General features: G+C 39.8%; 1 protein-coding gene across 1 annotated transcript in view; it reads right to left on the reverse strand.

Annotated features, from left to right (window-relative positions):
• Window positions 1-4620: 4620 nt before the first annotated feature.
• The window catches only part of dpf1 (double PHD fingers 1), a 49005-nt gene continuing 33170 nt past the window's right edge, over window positions 4621-20455 (reverse strand). Inside the window, exons 9-12 of the mRNA XM_034310647.2 lie at window positions 11639-11758; window positions 9000-9112; window positions 8795-8876; window positions 4621-8061 (exon numbers count right to left, since the gene is read on the reverse strand). Coding sequence (XP_034166538.1) covers window positions 7991-8061; window positions 8795-8876; window positions 9000-9112; window positions 11639-11758 — 386 coding nt within the window. The 3' untranslated portion in view covers window positions 4621-7990. The remainder of the gene's footprint in view (window positions 8062-8794; window positions 8877-8999; window positions 9113-11638; window positions 11759-20455) is intronic.

The raw sequence follows: 20455 nt of genomic DNA on the forward strand, positions 1-20455 counted from the left end.
GATGCCATTAGTATTATTTTTCTGATGTCTTCTAGGTGCTCTTCTAATGTTCTCGTCTAATCCTGATGTCTGATCTATATTATTCCATTGGCATTGTCTTCCACTATAATGTCCTCTATTGTATAATGATGATTCTCTTGCCTTATGATGTCACCTGTTTATATATAATCTTCTTCTTCTTCTTCTTCTTCTTATCTTCTATATAATTCTACTGTAATGTCTGCTGTTGTTATTCTGATGTCCTCTTTCTGTTCTGTTGTTGTGATGCTCATCCTGCATTTCTTTGTTTTGGTCACAGGATGGAGACATTTTTTCACCTTTGTGTTTCTTTTTTTTTTTATTAACCTTATCTCCTCCTATGTTGATTAGTCATTGTGTTCACCTGTGATCTGCTGTTTTTACACCCTGTTTTGTGTTCAGTTCTTACCTCAGTCCTGAGGATCTTTTTAGCTGGGTAGATCACCATGGCAACTTACTCTACATGGCTAATCTGGCGTCAGATTTCCTTGAGGATCCCATGGAGCTCGGTGCTTGTACTGTGAAAGGATCTCTACGACATACAAGTGTTTTAAATATAGACAGTTTTCCAATTCATTTTTATATGAAACATACAGATTCTCTAAAGACAGGATTCTGTATCTGTGTAAGCTCCTTGAGCGTCACACCACAAATTCCACCCACAGAAGTCATGCCCTGACTCTACCGTCAAAGGTTTTGCCCTTTTTTGCAGCTGGCACCTACCAACTGCACACTGTAGGGGTGCAGAATACCTAAGAAAAACAGGAGGCAGAGAGACCCACAAAGTCGCTGTTGCTCTGAGGCAAGTGCTGGATGCATTTGTCATCTTCCCTGGCCACTTGACTGTGCAGTTGATCAAAGAAAGTTTTTATGAAATAGTAGGTAACGAACATGACAGCATAATGCGTGTTAATCTGTTATCTGGTTTAATAATGTGTCTGTGTGTATTAAGATTTCCCAGAGTAATCGCTGCAGTAGACCGCACACACTTCCCAATTACAGAAGCCCTGTGGGAATCTGACCCAGTGAACAGGAAAAATGGCCTAGGTCAGTTCATGACTCGTGGACATTCTAGGAGTCGACTCTATATCACCGTTTTGAGCTTGATATGAACGCTGACTTAATTATGGAGACTTGTTGATACTGGAGCCACCTGGGTCAGAAGACGTGTCCCCCAGCTATGCCCTCCAATAAAGCGCAGCCCTGACTGTTGCTCCAGGCCAAATCATCAGATCACATTGTCCTTACAGTAAATTATACAACAGTTAGTTCCGGTCCACTAATTTGATTGGTCGAGCGGCGTTCCAAGAGTGCTGATATTTCCTTTAACTGCACTGGGCCGTTTCACCGTTCCTCACCCTTCCTCACCGTTCCTCACCCTTCCTCACCCTTCGTCACCGTTCCTCACCCTTCCTCACCGTTCCTCACCCTTCGTCACCCTTCATCACCGTTCCTCACCCTTCATCACCCTTCCTCATTGTTCCTCACACTTCCTTACCGTTCCTCACACTTCCTCACTGTTCTCACCCTTCCTCACCCTTCATCACCGTTCCTCACAATTATGTCCACCTAACACAACCAAACACCATACAGGCCTCCCCAGTGAATAAGGCTGTTAATGTACAGATAATGCATGCTCGGTGCCGCTGGCTCTGTACGTATGGACAGTTTGTTGTGTTGCTGTGTGAATATTAAAACCCATGTGTGTCCTGATGTAGTCAGCTTTGTGTGTATAGAAGCACCTGAGAAAGTAGAATTTATGAAATACTCTGCAGTGCAATACACGTGTGTGTGTGTGTGTGTGTGTGTGTGTGGAGCCCTGCGATGGACTGGTGTCCCATCCATAGTATATTCCCTCCTTATGCCCAGTGTTCCCAGTAGAGGCTCCGGATCCACTGTGCTCCTGTCCGGGATAAATCAGTTACTGAAGATGAATGATGAATATTATTATTAAGAGACAGTGATGCGAATCAGTTCCAGTTCCTCCAGAAGATGTAAAAGGAGACTCAGACCAGTAGAATCTACAGGAAGCTGTAGATATGATGAGGATAAAAGATGCAAAAGTCACATTTAAGTGAGTAAATCCCACTTCACGACTGGCTTGCTTTAGCACATAACGTGCTAATTATTTTGTGAGAAGTCTTCAGATTGAGTCATGGTTTTATAAATGCGTGCTTTGACTACAGAACCTTCCATTCTTTTAAGACCCAAAGAAAATATTCCTGCTTATCGTTGTTATCATGCTTTATTGATTTATTACTCCAGTACTGAACAGTTAAAAAAACCTGTTTGTCCTAAAATTAAGGAATGTCTCAGATGTTTTTATGCTGAACAGTTTAAGGTTCATGCTATATGGTGAACACTAGATGGCAGAAGAGTAGAAGAATTTTGATAAGAATTTTTAGGAACACACACATTACACTCTGTGTGACAGGACTGGTACAGAGACGCATACTAAACACTGGTTTTAGTTCAGCAAGCAGTTTTGGGTAAAATTACTTTATCATAGTGATAAATGATAAAGTAATAAGAGGTGACAGCATCACTGATATACTCTAGTGGAAGATGATATCATTTATGTCAAATTTATTTTTAAAAAAAGTTCAAAAGTCGGTTTAACCCATAAATCTCACAGAGTGGATCCACATTCCACAAATTCCACACTCTTGTAACTACATATTGTTCTATTAATTTTACTGTGTTTACTGAATAATTTCTAATAATAATTTGCAAAAAATAAATATAAAAATAATAATAAATAATATAATTTATTATGGATAACTGAATAGCATGCATTCAGTTTAAGACATTAAAGAAATTATTATTATTATTATTATTATTATTATTATTATTATTATTATTATTATTATTGTTGTTGTTGTTGTTGTGTTTGTTTGTTTAATCAAACTAATTACGTGTAAATGCTCATTTGAAACGTTCTGGGTTTTTTTCTCTCTTGTTTTTGGTACGTCTTTTGCATGTAGGGTGCAGAAATTTAACACGTAATGTATGTCTCATGTATAGACATTTGAAGGGAAAAATGTGTGTGTGTGTGTGTGTGTGTTAGATTCTAATTTAAGAATTCTAATATTAGAATTATTGGTCTTTTCATGTTCTTGCTGTGTCTCAGAGTGAAGTCGATGCTGGCTGCAGTTGCATGTTTCTCAGTTACAGGCAGAATACGGTTCAACATGGAACACCTCAAAACAAAAGGTGTGCCAAAACACCCTGCTGAGATTTTTGGACTGCCCCAATACAGACACTGTGTGTGTGTGTGTGTGTGTGTGTGTGTGGAAAAAAAAAAGACTAAACTACAGCATGTTAAACTCCTCTCTCTGCTCTTGCTATGTATATATAAAGTAAATGCATTCCAAATTTATTCATACATTATATTTATGCATGACTACCCCCAGCCTCCCTCCACACACCCCATCCACTTACAGTAATCTATCACCCCGGCATCATCCGCCATGCAAGCAGGCCCGCCGAGTTACCATGGCAACCGCCTCGGGCCTAGCTCTGCTCCTATTGGCTGGGAGTCAGAGCCTGTCTGCTGGATGTGGTAATTGGCTTGGGGTCTCCAATCACGCTTCAACATACACACAGACACACGTGTGTTTATACACACACACACACACACACACACACAAACGAGTTGCCACATGATGATTCCAGTCAGCCAGAGACATATATGGTGTGAGACTGAGCCCAAGGTAATGATCTGATTTTGGTGCATGTCTGAGTGTGTGTGTGTGTGTGTGTGTGTGTGTCTGAGTGTGTGTGTGTGTGTGTGTGTGTTGGGAAGTGAGATACTGGGGTTGTGGTGTGAGGATTTTTGGACATAATGTAGAATGTCCAGGAATGGGGGGATTCACAAAACTCTGGAACAGATGCAAAAAAAAAAAAAAAAAAGAAAAAAGAAACAAAACCATTAAAATGGTGTAAATAATTTTTTCATTACTACAGAACTGGAATGGAATCATTTCCAATGCACTCTCATATACGGTTCCATAGCACTCATTCAGAAATAACGACACCAGTATGGACGTTTCCTTATCGCTGGGCTTTGGTGATCATTCAGCTCCAATTAAGTACCTTAAATTATTTCTAAAGGTAAAATGATACATGCTAAAAGTACAAAAGATGTACTCTTGATAGTACCAGCCGAGCAATAAGGAAAAGTACAGTGTGGTAGCTTTATTTCTTAAAGCGCACAGAGCTTCGTTTAAATTACTAACTCACATGTCTTTGTATATCAGTGTACTGTACGGTACATATGATAATAATCTGTCCAAGCCATTATAAAAAAACATCTCACCTTGCTGAGATTTCTTTTAATTTTTTCAGTTTTGAGAGACATTTTCACATCCTTAAGCCCCGCTCTGGAATAATAACAGCTGGCACAACTCAGGAATGATGACACATCTGTTTCAAAATGGCAGAAATGAAAAGGGGATTGCATTATTGAAAAGGGAGAAACATGTGACAAAAGTAACATGCAACTTGCCAACTATTTCAGTGTCAAAGCATTTCTACATTAAAGCAAAATCAATGAATCAATTAAAAACGAATGATTAAATGAAAAACGACAATAGCCTGAGCTCAAGCTCATTCCTTTTCTCCACGGTATTTATTTTTTTCACTTTTATTTCTGAACATTGACATGGAATGAATCCATTCACACTCTCTGGCAAAGAAACATCTCTGCATAGAAAAAGAAAAAGCAAAGATCACAGCACAACAAGGAACAGGAAAAACAAAAAAACAGAAAAACAGAAAAACAAAGCCTGTCTCTGTCTTTGACTGGCCACACCTGGGATGTGTAGCTGATAGTGTGTGTGTGTCTGTGTGTGTGTGTATGTGTGTGTAAGAGAGAAAGACTATAAGGACTATATTTATGATTTACCAATTAAAAAATATTTATTTCAGATATTTTCTAGCCCAAGACATACACTTTTAAGTCTTAAGTAAGCACTGAAGGTTTTTGTGGAACTTAAGAAATGACTCTCATCGGACACAGTATGGCCGAAAAGCAGCCGATAAACACCTTCTACTGTACATTTACTCACTCAAACACATATTACTTCATTCAAGATATGAATACAATCAGATCACATGACCAACCCCCACAGTAAAGGCCAAAAAACTAACAAGCTTCATTTATACTAATCACGGACCCCTTCTGGAAGGCATCAGCCACAGAGCAAAACACATTTTTACTTTTTACTTTATAGTTCAAGCAGGGAACATCATTCTCGTCCTTTCTGCTCAAATACTGAGGCTACGTCCACATGTATAAGGATATTATTGAAAACAGTTTAAACAGTTTTTTTTACCCCTCCTTTTAAAAAAAAATCCTGTCCACATGAACAATAGTATGTCATAAAATGTAATGTCGAACACCTCAAGAATAATGTTCATAGCACGCACACTGAGCGGTAGAGAAGGCAAAATGGCCAAAAATTCTAAAAGCAATAATGACAAACATGAAGTATATGAATATGTGTCGAGTCTGCACGCAGGTGTAATAAGAAACCAGTCTGAAATTAAATTGCAAACACTTTATCGAATAAGAAATTACAGACCACAAGGCAACAACCTGGTCAGCAGTCATGATAAACTGAGTCCTAGCACATTCATAACACAAGCAAAACCGCAACGTCCATGCACAGGTTGATGCTGCGATGTCAGCGCTTTCAAAAATCTGTAAAAACCTTTCTTTTTTAAATGTAAAAACAGAGTTTTAAAATGTTAAAAATGCTTTTAAAAAGGGCAGTGATCCAAAATGCTGTTTTTGTGCGAACTCAGAGAAAGAAACAGGTTTTCAGAAATATCCGTATACATGTGGACAGGGCCTGAGAGTATAGCGTGGATTTTGTGAAAGGGAAAGAAAAACTACATTCTGTTTGTAATTCTGCTGTAAACTAAGGCATCACAACATGCAAAGGTTTGGCTGTATTTTCATTGCTTTTGTTGTCAAGTCAAAAAGAGTCACACTCAGTGCAAAATAGTTAAACAAGTACTCAAAAGTACTCAAGTACTCAAAAGATTGCAGTACTAAAAAGGGTCGGTAAAAGTAATAGTACTGATGGAGAAAAGCTCAGACTTGTAGCTAAACATGAAACGCTTCTACCCATTTTATATTGTGTTCATAGTAAGCAATGACCATCTAATGGTTAAAACCACAGTTTTGGAAAATACAAAAATAGAAATGACCCGACAGATTTTATATTCCAGGAAGATTAGTTTTCACATTTTAATGTATATGAAGTCATAACATTTTCCAGGAGTCATATGGCAAGTACGTTCCATTCAAAAATAAGAGAGCAAAAGTTTATGTACAGCAAGTGTCTCCCAACTTAAAGCTTGTGGGCTGAAACAAAAAAGCAGACAGTTCTTTCAGGTAGGCCACAGATGGACGGGACTTTGGGTTCAAAATCGCCTCAGCACAAAGTCACATACACATGCTGGCATCCCAGTAATACTCTACTGGGTTTATTTACTTTTTTTTTAAGCACACTGCAATTACAAAGTCCCAGAACACAAAGCAGACTTACAGATAGGAAAGAGCTCATTGTACAAAAACGAGGCGCGATAGTTTGTCTCAGAACTGGCTTTCAGTTTGTCCAGAAAATAGTAAAAAGGGAAAAAAAGATGTGAAAGTGAAATACGGTGCCGTCATGGAGAAGTTCGAGCTCCCAAAACCCTGCGCCTTTCCAATACGATGCCTAGTTGCACAGTTCCACAAAAAGTGTCGCACATACATACACACACAGACGCAACGTCCCCCATGAGGGTCACAAACACATTATTGCGAATTAAGTGTGCTTTCGTAGGTTTTTTTTTCCCCGCCCATTCTTAAAAGTTTAATTTTTAAAACAGTATCACAACATGCATCCAAAGTAATAATAATATAAAAAAGAACAAACATTAAGGCCCTGTTTTTCAAACAAGGCTGGACATAATTCATTACTATACACCCTGACAAACACACAGAGAGAATATCTTATATTGGCTTTTTCAGGAGGAAAAAAAAGCAGGGGGATGATAGCAGAAAGTTTGATTTTTTTGATTTTGATTTTTTAAGTACCACCCAAGCTGAACGGCATGCACCTCAGACCTCCTTGAGCTTAAAGGGTATCCGTTCAAAGAAAACAACTCGCAACACCAAAGTTTGTGTGTTAAAAATAGACTCGTATTCCCAGGCAAATCCAACCAAGTCTCTTAAGACTGCAGGCCATCAAATTTCTTCTCATCAACATTCGATCTGAGGGTGATGTGTTGAGCTCCATAAGGTGCACCTCAAAAGGAGCTGAATAATACATCGATTCATTTATCTCTCTGGAGCTGAAATGAGCTCTTCTCTTTAGAGTCTGAATAAGACCTGGTGGCTAAATATGGTCATGTAACTTGCTGGTGTCTACCTCTCACAGTGGGCTGCAGAGAGTGGGCGGCACGACAGCTGAAAAATAGTATTAGCGGTGCTTCACGAACCAAAAGCAACTATGGAAACCGGGAGATCTCATGGCGTTTTCTTCATCAGCAGTCAATGTGTTTTTCCAATGAGAACACTCTGAGTCTCTTGCCATTCAAGTGCCCTCTTGAGCCACACGTTAAAACTGACTCTTCAGCGATGAGTCGCTCAGCGCCTCTCGACTAAGTACCGCCAAATAAACGTGTGCATCAATAGAAATCACTCCCTAGTCATATAGCTGGAGAAAATGATTAGGGAGATGTGGGAAAGTGTGTTTAGGACTGAATAAAGAGGAGGCACGTCTGCTGTGCACCAGAAATGAAGAAGGAACCTGTTCTCTCCATGAAGTGGATGGTTGCAAATTCCCTGCAGGACTGATGCAGTGTGTATTTTTCTTTCATGCGAATTGAGCGTCTCTTTCAATCTGCCATGTTGGTTTGTCATGATGAGGCTGTGCAGGCAGAGGCTGGGCGGCTGCAACCCAACGTGTAATGAAGATTAATTCAGCATGATGTAAGCTGAGGCTTTTTCCTTTAGTTGCCGCAGACACAGGTGGCAACTCCAGCTCCCTGTGGAGGAGAGGTCACAATACATAACTGTACACTTTATAGTACATTAACAACATTATACATTTCTACAGTTTGCTGTAGACAAAACAGTCATCTATAGAATAGGGATGCATCAATACCTATAGCTATGGTATTGGGTATCAGTCTGATATAGTACTCATTTACTTCTACTCGGAAAAAATGCTCTGATATGAGCATCAAATACCGCTTGGTACTATGTGACATAAACCCAGTGTGTATTGTCAGGTAATGAACAGATCACACACATGATAGTGATCTAGACGTATTTCACAATTACAAGTAACTTTTTATGATATTTAATTGGAATCTTAACTAGAGACCATGAGATGCAGCTCATCTGAGAGCGCAGAGCAGTATCAGCGAGCATGGTCATTAAAAATCAGTGCATTGAAGCGAGTGAGCACTTCAGTTCTGCGAGCACTGAGCACTGATACTGTTCCATGCACTCACCCTTTCTATAAAACATACTATTTAAACGGCATAAAACTCAGCACGTGGAGTTCATTGCTACCGGCACACAGCAGCAGCCAACATAAACACAGCTAAAACAATGTTCATGACACCCCAATTGCTTAATACGAAGTAGATTACTAATTTCCGTATCATACTTGTACTCAGTTTGAAACAAACAGTGGTATTGCTGCATCCCTACTTTAGATTGACCATATTATTCTTATTCTCTGTTGTCTATAATAGCTTTAGACCTGCGTACCCTCTGGAGGTTCTGCCATAGGTGGACTTAGACAGTACATATGATATCCTCGATCGCAATCATCACAGAATAAAAGTTGATCCTATAGCCAGGAATTTGTAAACACAGATAGAAAAAACATCAATATTCTGGATATGCCAAGCCATCTGGAAGTGTTAAGAGGTAATAAAAAGAATTAAAAGTGAGCAGGTGAACAGTGACTAACGTCATTCTCGGAGGTGCCACACAGGCTGCATGACTTGCACTCGATGCACTGCCAGCGGTAAGTCCTCACTGCTGCTGTCATGTTGACTGTGAACTGCAGGCAGGACGGGTGGCCTGGACACAAGAACATCCAGAGGTTCAAGTTTTATATCTTTCAGAAGATCCTTCCAGTGCAGTTCCACAGACTTGCAGAACCTACGCCAAGGTGCAGTGAAGCTGTTCTGGCCGCTTGTAGTGGCTCAACACCTTACTAAAGAGCACTTTATGTTCGCTTGACCTTTCTATATGTTCCACAAACTCTAGGTGACCTTTGTGGTTTATTTCATTACAGGATTGTTTGTACAGTTGTTTGTAGCATTTGAATATGTTGTAATACATGTGTAAACCAACATCACTGTTAAAACTGACATATCTTTGCAGCTCATAAATATTCTTTCTACAACTCCACACCCCTCAATCAAAATGTTTTAGATATGTAATCTACAGCATGGAATATACCACAGCCCGGCTAAACAAATGAAGCTTTAATGTGTTTATTTCCTACACACAACTATATATGAAGGTATTTGTGAAATGTATAATATGTGTAAACATATACAGTTCCCTAAAGAATTATTGGCACTCTACATGAAAATCAGCACATGTAATATATATAAAAAGAATTACACACAGGGTGAAAAAGATTTCTCTTTTCAATTCAGTATCAAGCTTTCAGTAGGGTTCAAATCTGAAGATTGAGATGGTCATCACATGGTGTTTCCATAACCATTTCTGTATTGCTTTGGAAGTATGTTTGGCTCATCAGCTTGTTGAAAGCTGTTTATACTGTATATGGCCAAGTCTAAACCTTACGGCAAAGACAACCAGGTTTTGGGCTGAAATATCCTGAAACCTGGCAGACTTCATGATGGCATCAATCTTCACAAGAGCCCCTGAACCACCAGCCACAAAACAGCTCCAAAGCCTCGCTGATCCACCTCCGTATATTACAGCAGGGGTTTCAGGTGCTTTTATTCAGTCACCAAACGTGTTGATGGTGTTCATGACCGAAAAGTTGGATTTTGGTCTCATCTGACAGCAACACATGATGCCAATCATAGTTCTGATGAAGCAGACATGTAGACATCGGAGACATGATGAAGTTCAGCCTCTGCATGATGTGAGATGTTCTCAGGAAGTGCTTCTTTGTTACAGTGCTTTCAAACAACTTGTTATGAAAGTGCAGTTTAACAGCTGATTTTGAAACTGATTTATAAGCCATTATAAATAAACTGTGCAATTCTACTGTGATCTTTAGGCTTGTTTTTCCTCCTTCACCACCACCTCCGTCTCCTCACTGTGTGGGGGCGGTGTGCAAATTTGTCCACCTCCTCGCAAATTTCCAACTTTGTCAGACGTGTCAAACTTTTAGTTATGAAAGAAGTCTAACTTCTCCTCTTCTCTGCACACACCATCAGGCTTGCAAGTCAGTGGAAGTTCTTTGGGCTCAAAAGATGCGTTACCTTGAAGTACCACCTTATTTTCAAAATGTGGAAAATCTAGTCTATAGTCTCTGTAGCCTAAAGAACTTACAGCCTAAAGACTCTAAAATACCCAAGTTACTGTACAACATTACCATCTTCAGATTATATATATATATATATGTATATATAAGGGTGCCAATTATTCTGAAGGGCAGAATTATATGCAATATATTACACACATACTGTATATTATATACACATACACTATATAGCCAAAAGTATGTGCACCCTTGACCATCACACCCACATGTGCTTGTCGAACATCTCATTCCAGCTGTTATAATGAGCTCCACTCTTCTGAGAAGGCTTTCCACTAGATGTTGGAGCGTGGCTGTGGGGATTTGTGTTCATTCAGCTACAAGAGCATTAGTGAGGTCAGGCGCTGATGTTGGGATGTCGAGGAGGTCTGGGGTTCAGTCGGTGTTCCAGTTCATCCCAAAGGTGTTCAGTGGGGTTGAGGTCAGGGCTCTGTGCAGGACACTCGAGTTCTTCCACTCCAACCTTCACACACCATGTCTTCATGGAGCTCGCTTTGTGCACAGGGGCATTGTCATGCTGGAACAGGTTTGAGTCTCTTAGTTCCAGTGAAGGGAAACTGTAAAGCTACAGCACACAGAGACGTTCTATACAACTGTGTGCTTTAAACTTTGTGGCAACAGTTTGGGGAAGAACCACATATGGGAGTGATGGTCAGGGGGGTATATACAGTATATAGTGTATATACAGTCAAAAGTTTTTAAACACTTCAAGAATTAGGTTTAAGATGGGTAGTCAAGAATCAGATAATCTAAGTAAGAAGTAGTTGAAAAATATGTGTGACTGGATAAATATGTGTATTGGAAAAATAATCTAAATGTAACTGGAAATGGCCAGGCTGAATCACTCGAATCAGACTTGTGTAGCACACAACAGAAATGTGTCTTACAGTTACAGTCTTATAGAATCTGGTTTCCTTTAACAAAGCACTCGTTTAGAGCCCCAGAAGAATCTGAGAGTGGACAATGAATAAATCTTTAAATATTATAAAGTCTTTGGTGGAGCTTTTGTCCTTAACACACACACAAATGTATATGTGTGTATATATAAGTATTGTTTTATATAAGTATTGTTTTCACACCTGATCGTCCGCAGTCTGCGCAGGAGATAAGATCCTCTGGGCAGCCCGTCTTCTTAGAGCCTCCGAGGCAGAAGTCACAGTAGCCGTTGGGGATGACCGAGCCATCTGCTGCTTTTTTGGCTGTGGTATGACAGAAAAGGGGGGCAAAAATTAGTACACGAGAGGTCAGACTCAGTCTTCATGTCTGTTTGGGTTTAAATAAGCCTCCATGATACTAAAACCATGGATCATCATGTGCACCAATCTATATATCTAATGAATGAATTTAAGGGTGTATATTTATATTATAAAGTTACCTGCTGCACTATAACAGGTGAAATGTAAGTTAAAAATGACTAGTCTTTAAAAACAAGTGAAAAAAACTGAAAAAAAAAGAGCTGCTGTCACATTCGCTCCATCTGTCATTTCCACTCCCCTGCCATCAGGCTTCCGAAAGGGTGGAGGGCTTCTCTTGTAATAGAGATGTTTTTTTAATGATAATAAGATATATTGTGTATTTTACAACTGTATTAAAAAAATAACAAAAATGACAAAAGGCCAATGTGAACGCGGCGAACAGCACATCCATTGCAAAGTAATGAACATTCACAAATCATGTAAGGAAATGAAAGGCAACAAGAGCGGAGCGGAGCTGCGAGTTTTCTCTCATGTGCGAGTGTTCATTACTGAAGCTTAGCCTTACGCTGCACTGCTCACTTACTGTACGAGCGTGTAGTGGGGGAGGAGACGAGTTTCTCTACACTGGGAGGCCTGCGGCTCTGTTAAATATTGTCACAAGAACAGAGGGGATGCTGGGAACTGAGAGACAGGTACGCCACAGGAGGTTACTACGTTATATCATTAACAAGGAAGACAAGTTAGTTGGCAGCTTTCACACCCAGCTACTTACACACTGGCTTCACATGATCACAGCTGAACGCTTCAGTCTATCTCCCAGAGGGAGAAGTGAAGAGCATTGCAAGAGCGGCTTAAAGCGGCTAAATATGAGAACAAAAACAACACTTAGGTGCACTAATAGATATGTGGAGATATGCTGTGCTCCTCCAGAGAATACCTAATGTTCAGACATCAGCTCTCTCTCACACACACACACACACACACACACACACACACACACACATACAGCCGGATGATTTGGAGAGCTTGGGTTCTCTCCAGTGAGGTCATTAATCCACCCCATCCCCTGAGATTCTAACATTGGAGTGAAGCGTGTGTGTGTGTGTGTGTGTGTGTGTGTGTGTGTGTGTGTGTGTGTGTGTGTGTGTGTTGGGGAGGTGGAGGGACTGTTGCAGTGTTTCTTTTTTAAGATTCCATGGGTCTGTTCTGCTCTCTAATCCCCAGAGATAGAGAGAGAGAGAGAGAGAGAGAGAGAGAGAGAGAACCTCTGATCTGGATGAAAGGAAGACAGGACTAGTCAGTGCAGTATTAAAAAGCTGTGATCCATATGTGCTGCATGGACCCCACACTCTAAAAACAGCGGCGTTCACACACTACACCGTGGATTTTATCACAACACAGAACCAGCACCAGAGTGCAGGAGCGGCCATGGTGCTGTCCAGGGTCCTGAAAACTTCACACTATTGGCTGCATTCAGAGCTGAGTGAAGAGCGCATAGTGAGGATTTAAAGGGGCAATACTTGATTTTTTTATTCCTTACTTGTACACATTGCCTTTAAAATATGCAGTACATGACAGAAAAAAAATGAATTAAGCCATGGCATTTAGAAAATTTATCAAGTTGCTAAGAAAACCCATTTGGAAAACTGACTTCTGCTCGTTTGTGTTCAGATGTGCCTCCTGTCAGTCATTTTATAGACACTATAAAGGCCACCTAAGATCTTGGAGGTGAAGCTTCATGAACATGGACAGGAATCATTCACATGTCAAACCTATCTAACCCTTACAGACCTTGAAAAAAAAAGACTGATCTTACCTAATGCACCTTTAATACAGAAATTGCACGCATTGGTATTCACACCACTGATGTGACTAAAGTGATTTAAGTGCTATTAAGAAGTTGCGTTTAAACTGCGCATGCAGAGTGGAGTTTGCCTAAAACAGAAGTGTGTCTCATTTATGCACAATTCAGACCATGGACTTAAGTGCACTTTTCTTGTGTGAATTTATGTTTCGGACAGTAAGTGCACTCAAAAAAATACTATGGAATGCCATTCAAAGCTAATATTAAATAAACAAATGTAGCACTATTAATTATTTAATATAATCATCCCTTTAAAGTCCATCAAAAGGTTTTTTATGGATGGAGACAGCTTCTTAATCTGAGACACATTGCTTATCTCGAGGACCAAGTTGTTATGGATAAAGTTATGAATTAACTCAATTTTTTCAGGTTCAGAGGCAACTGCTTGTGATTAAAGGCAGTGGGCTAGACTCTACTGAAGCTTCCTGAAGCTTCTGCTCAAGAAAAATCTGGAAGGCAATTTGCATAATCTCAATGGTACATCCAGAAAAAACACTTAAGCACCGGTGTAACCCAACCCTGAATACAAGTACCTTTACCTGCGTAAATATTGGTGTATTAGACGTAAGTCATAAACTCTGAATATGACCCTATATAGCTAATAGTTCCCCAGAAGTAAAGAGTTTAGCCACCATTAGTAATAGAAGCTTTAATAAACTAAGATAAACTGCTCCATTACTGCAGAGAAGTGACTCAAATGTGTATTTTGTATTATTTCTTTTATTTCAGCTCATAATGTGGATACTGCTATCTGCGATCCTGCAAAATAACAAAACAATGCTGCTATTAGACAGTAGACAGCCTGTACAGTTTCCATTTTTATAAATCTGTTTTATATATATAGCCTTTCATACAAACTATTTTATAGATTTTTATTTTATGACTTCTACATTATCGAGTGAGCACAATTTAGATTCCAAACATTAGTTTTCCAGCACAAAATTAAATGTTACAGAAAAATGTTTGCATGTCAGTGATGCTCAGGGTTTCGCTGCAGAAATAAGAAGCGAGTCGAGAGTCAAAGTCTCCAGAAGAACTGTGGCTGCTTCTGCAAGATGCTCAGTAACACTTCCAGCTCATTTCCTTATAAAACTGCACACACTGCACCTGAGATACATATAAAATATACCTGAGACCACATACAAAATCCCATAAATTACACAAATAAAACAGAAAATTTTACAGAACAATATTCACTTGTTTACAGTCTGCAAAGTGGTGAAAAAAACCCCACACTGATGCATTAGAGAGTGGAGCTGAGCTTTTTGGCATCAAAAGTAAGGCATGTTTAGAAGGAAATGCTTGTTCTGTAATGTAAACGGTTCATGTATTTATTACTGAAAAAATACACAGAGATTCAGTATAATCCAAACAGCAGAGGAAGTCTGCATTTAAAGCAATATGCTTCATAAAGTGAGACGCTAAAATGCAGGAGGCAGGTTTGGAGGATATGGAAAGTGTGTAGAGAGAAGTGAAGCAGTGAGAGACAGAACAGGGTTGCAGCACACAGTAAATAAGAAAGTGAACAAATCTCCATGGCACAGTCGCTGAGAGCAGAGCATCTAATGTCTATAATTAGAACAGCAAGCAAGTGCTAATTGCTGAATTATCGTAAACCTATGTACTGTACATGTATACCTGTGTACAGTATTAGGCTAAAAATTGTACAGCGCTATGGATCTGTCTTCCTTTTTCTCATTCATTTGCTCTGTTTCACTCTCACTGAGCAGTAAATATAGCAACAACTGCACCATCTCTAGTATTGTATAACATGCAATTCAACATTAAAATGCCATAAAAACAACATTACAAAAGGAACAAAGGAAAATGTGCAGGGAACGCATGCAAAACAAATGATCTGCATTCTTGAACAAATATGCTCTAATTCCTCAAAAGCAAAAACACAATTTATCACCAGTCTAGAAGGAATTTTCATGGAAAAGAAGTGCTTGTGGAAATCTGCTCTTTTGTCTTGCTGTCATTTATTTCAACTGCAGACTGTGCTCTCTATTCCCCACGGAGCAGAAGCGAGTGCATGCACACACGCCGAGACTCTGTCTCTGCTTTCTTTCTACAGGATGACAAAATGATTTAACATATACTGTGTGTGTGTATATGTGTGTATATGTGTGTATATACAGTATATTATATATATATATATATATATATATATATATATATATATATATATATATATATAAGGAACTGCCTAACTGAAAAGCACTTTAATGGATAAATGCCAGCGGCTCTAATGTCTGTCTGCAAGGTACAGTCTGAGAAAGAGAAAATAAGAGGAGAGAGGAATAGACAGATTCCATGTGTTTCTGTAGTCCATGATCCTTCCCATCTCTCTGTTTCTCTCCATATCCCAGTGCTGCACTTGTCCAATTACAGGGAGAACACAGGCAGAACAGCACACTTCATAGCTTTCAAGTGTGTCTGCATCCCCATGGGAATTAAAAAAAAAAAAATAGAGACAGTGAAAGACATTCGTAAAACACCCCCTCCTTCAATCTCAACTCTCTCTGACTGGCTGGTTCTTTCTGTCTGTCTCTGTCAGCCTTCCATGTCTCTTTTTTTTCAAATGGTTCCAGAGGAACTAAATCAGATTCTGGTCAGATCGGGCCGTCCCTAGCTGGTCGATAAGGTCTTATTGAATTAGCACTTCCACAGGAATTACCCACAACCACCTGTTCCACTGCCCCATGCCATATACTCAATATAAACTCACACACAGTCGCATTGCGGCCATTACCCAAGACCAACAAAAACACCACAGTGCAGCACTGCTGTCTATCTGAAGTGTACCACGAGACCCACAACCCACAGCAAAGCAACCTGAAAAGTGTAGAAAATACAGCAGCAGTCACAGTTTGCTGTACATGCACCTGAAGCCAGTTTTTATATTTTAAATTGTTTTTATCTTTAGAGCTCATTATGTGATGGTCAGCCTGCAGGCATTTTAGGCAAACAGGTTATTGCTTCTTGCAATTTGAGGTTTTAAATGAAAACATAAATTTCACAGAATTCTTCGGTCACCCATTAGACAAGGTAAGTTTAGTCTGAGGAACATGAGGAAGCTGAAACTATTTAACCAAATATCTCCATTACTAAGTACCATAAATACTCACCAGCCACTTTAATAAGAACATAAAATCATGCAGATACAGGTTAAGAGCTTCAGTTAATATTCAAATCAAACATCAGAATGGGGGGAATGTGATCTCAGTGACTCTGAATTGACTGTGGCATGCTTGCTGGTGTCAGACGGTCTGGTCTGAGGAGCTCAGAACCTGCTGATCTCCTGGGATTTTCACACACAGCAGTCTCTAGAGTGTTACACTGAATGATGCAAAGAGAAGAACCAGTCCAAGCTGACAGAAAGGCTATGGTAACTCAAATAACCACTCTTTCCATCCGTGATGAGCAGAGAAGCATCTCAGGACTGACAATACACAACTCTCCTGGTGTGATGAATCCTGATTTCTGCAGATGATCCATTGACTGAACCTGGCTTGTGTCAGCAGTTCAGGTTGGTGGTGGTGGTGGTCTAATGATGTGGGGAATGTTTTCATGGCACACGTTGGCCCCCTAATACCAAGTACGCATCGTTTCAATGCCAAAGCCACAATCTGAAGCAATTATCCGCTGCAGTCTTGTCAATAGGAATGTGTGTGTGTGTGTGTGTGTGTTTACCTCACAATATATTTTCTGAAATCATATGATAGAAATGTATCTGTTGGCACTACCAGATAAATATATACATCCCTCCTACATCTTGCACTTACATAGCTGATGAAGGACGTGCTGTTTCTCTGGAAACTACCACGCTTTTTTTTTTTTTTACTATAACGCCACATGTATTACTAAAATACGCTGCATGCATAGCCATGTGACGAAGGACAGCTCTCCAAAGCACCTGTTACTTAATCTCTCTCTCTCTCTCTCTCCATATATAGTATAGCATAGTGTAGTATATAAAAAACATCCAGTGAGAGTCCCGTCTGTGCGCCTTGTTGATGAGAGAGTTCAGTGGAGAATGGCCAGACTGGTTCAAGCTGATAGGAAAGAAGCTACGGTAACTCAAATAATCACTCTTTACAACCGTGGTGAGTAGAAAAGCATCTCACCACAGAACTGCTGCTCTGTGGATGTTTTTTTGTCTTCCACACCATTTTTATGTAAACTCTAGAGACTGTTGCATTTGAAAATCTCAGCAGACCAGTCTGTCTGACACCAACAACCATGTTTCCCCATTCTGATGTTTGACGTGAACATTAGCTGCAACTCTTGACCTGTATCTGCAAAAATATCTGCATTGCACTGCTGCCACATGATTGGTTGATTGGATAATTTAATGAATGAGCAGAGGTGAGCAGGGAGTGTTCCTAATAATGTGGACAGATCTATAAAACAGATCTGGTTGTGTAAGTATAAATAATAAAGAAGAGTGTGGGGAGAAGAAATGTCACTTGTCAGTCTGTCACGTACTTGTCACATAAACCCGTTTCCACTTTAATATCTAAGTGTTCCTTCACACATACGCTGCTGCAGTCTCAATAAAACCTCCCACAGAAATGTGTATAGAACATATTGGCATTGAAACAGGGCACCCACTGCAACACATTAACAGATGCAGCCATGCAGATTAATTCAGACAAAAATCCTAACAATCGCACAATCTCTCTCTCTCTCTCTCTCTCTCTCTCTCTCTCTCTCTCTCTCTCTCTCTCACACACACACACACACACTATTACACTGGGCCTTGAACAGTCTGACATTGCAAAGGGACAAAATGAAGAGCTTTTTTTGTGCTTAATAAAAACTCCATCCATGCACTGCACACACACACACACACACACACACACACACACACACACACACACACGACCTTACAGAGTGCATACTTGCTGTATAAGGAAGCATCCTACTTTGTGCACACATCCACAAGGCATTTGAAGGGTTGTGGCGCTAAACAAATGTTCAAAAACAAAATAAAATGAAGATAATATAAAGTTCAGATTAAAATTCATAGGAAAAAAAACTACTAAACCTAAAGCTTATGATGAATCTGTGTCTCCTTATACGGATTATCCTCACTGAATTATGCCTTACTGTTATCCTTTAAAGAGTGCAGTGTCATTTGAAGGCCTCTACTACATTAGAACCTGTCCAGAAGAGGACTTCACAACAATCCTGCCTCGATACAGTAGATGTTTCTTTGGAATGCCTTGTTTTGCCTCCTGTCACTGAGCGATGTGTGTGTGGGGAGAGAAAGGGAGAGACAAAAGACAGAGGGAGACAGTATGTTGGATGGGGGTGGCGAGGTTATTCTGATATAGCTCAAATTACTTTCAGAATCCATTCCCAGTGCTGCAACCCCCCAGCCCTCCGTCTTGCTCTTAATACGGAATAGCAAATGAGCCAGACTGCAATATCATTCACCCCCTGTACTCCCTGGCCTCATACATATGGAAAATCATAAAGAGAATTTTCATTCTCTCCATCTCTTTTGCGCTATCTTTCATGTTTATTTCACACACACACACACACACACACACAAATACATAAAAAAACTCCTTGAAGCTCAGGCAAGTTGAAACTCTGTGGCCTCCCCTCTCTTTTCCCTGAACTTGATGTACATATAACAATGTATTCTTTATACCGGGAGTTGGCTAGCTGGCTGGTAGCCATGGCAACACCATCGCTAGGCAACGGCCGCTGCGCTCGCCGCTTTGTTGCGTATGGGTGTGTAAAGGAGTGTGAGGAAGGAGCTGGCAGCAGCAGAAGCTCAGCAGCTCACGGCTCGGGCCACGTCCCAAATGTACTCTGCTTATTTCCGGGAGCTAATGAGCATCAAGCGTGGATCCGACAGCAAGTGATAATTACAGCAAGTGCAGAGTTTGGGTTGGTTCAGGATGTGATCCTTTTTTTTTTTTAGAGAAAGTAAAAATGAAAGTAGAAATGAATGCCTCAGTGAACTCTGACAACGCTGAGGTACACTCCAAGGCTTACAAAGATAATGTCCAAAAACTACTGTTCATAAGGCTTTATATAAACCCTTCACAGCAACTGGAATAAATATACAAACATCTGTGAAGGCTTATTAAAAAAGCATCAGCTGACCTGAAGACTCTGACACACCAGAAGCACATCAAGCTCTAAAGTGAGCTGTCATGACATTCTAATCTGAGCCAACCCGTAAAATGTCATAACCTCATGTCAACATGTATTAAGTGACTGGGCATTTTGTCAATAACTGGGGCGTTATGTCAACATATATTAAATGACTGTGGGTTTCATGTCAATTTCAGCAACAAAACTGACAAAAGCCGTCGTTATGACACCTGACATCTATTGGAATAAGCTTTTAATAAATGTTTATGTACAGTAAGTTTACGTTGTTATGCAGCACTATGAACACTACCTTTAAGTAAAGGGTTAAATTGTCAAAAAATGGTCTGTTTCTCCAGACTTCATGCATCAGACTTTATTCACACTACTGCCTTTGATTTCCACTAAAACCTTCCTAAACGACACCTTACGTTAATACCTATCAGCGCCATAGTGTTTCTGAATAAGATATTATGATGGCAGTTAAATAACGTTCTCTTGTGCTATTTTTAACACATTTTATCAATTTATGTTAAATATGTATTAAAACTACACACTGGTCACATGTAACTTCCATTCACACATCTACTGTAAAGAATTCTGACATGGGTTTAGATGAGCATGATGCAGATAGTGTAAAGAAGCTTTTATTGATTTGTGTTAAACAAAATCTGCCTGTGCTAAAACACTGTTTATGATAAAATATAAGACAAACTGACAAT

This window comes from Pangasianodon hypophthalmus, chromosome 14 (assembly GCF_027358585.1).
Source record: "Pangasianodon hypophthalmus isolate fPanHyp1 chromosome 14, fPanHyp1.pri, whole genome shotgun sequence".
In the NCBI taxonomy this organism is placed as follows: domain Eukaryota; kingdom Metazoa; phylum Chordata; class Actinopteri; order Siluriformes; family Pangasiidae; genus Pangasianodon; species Pangasianodon hypophthalmus.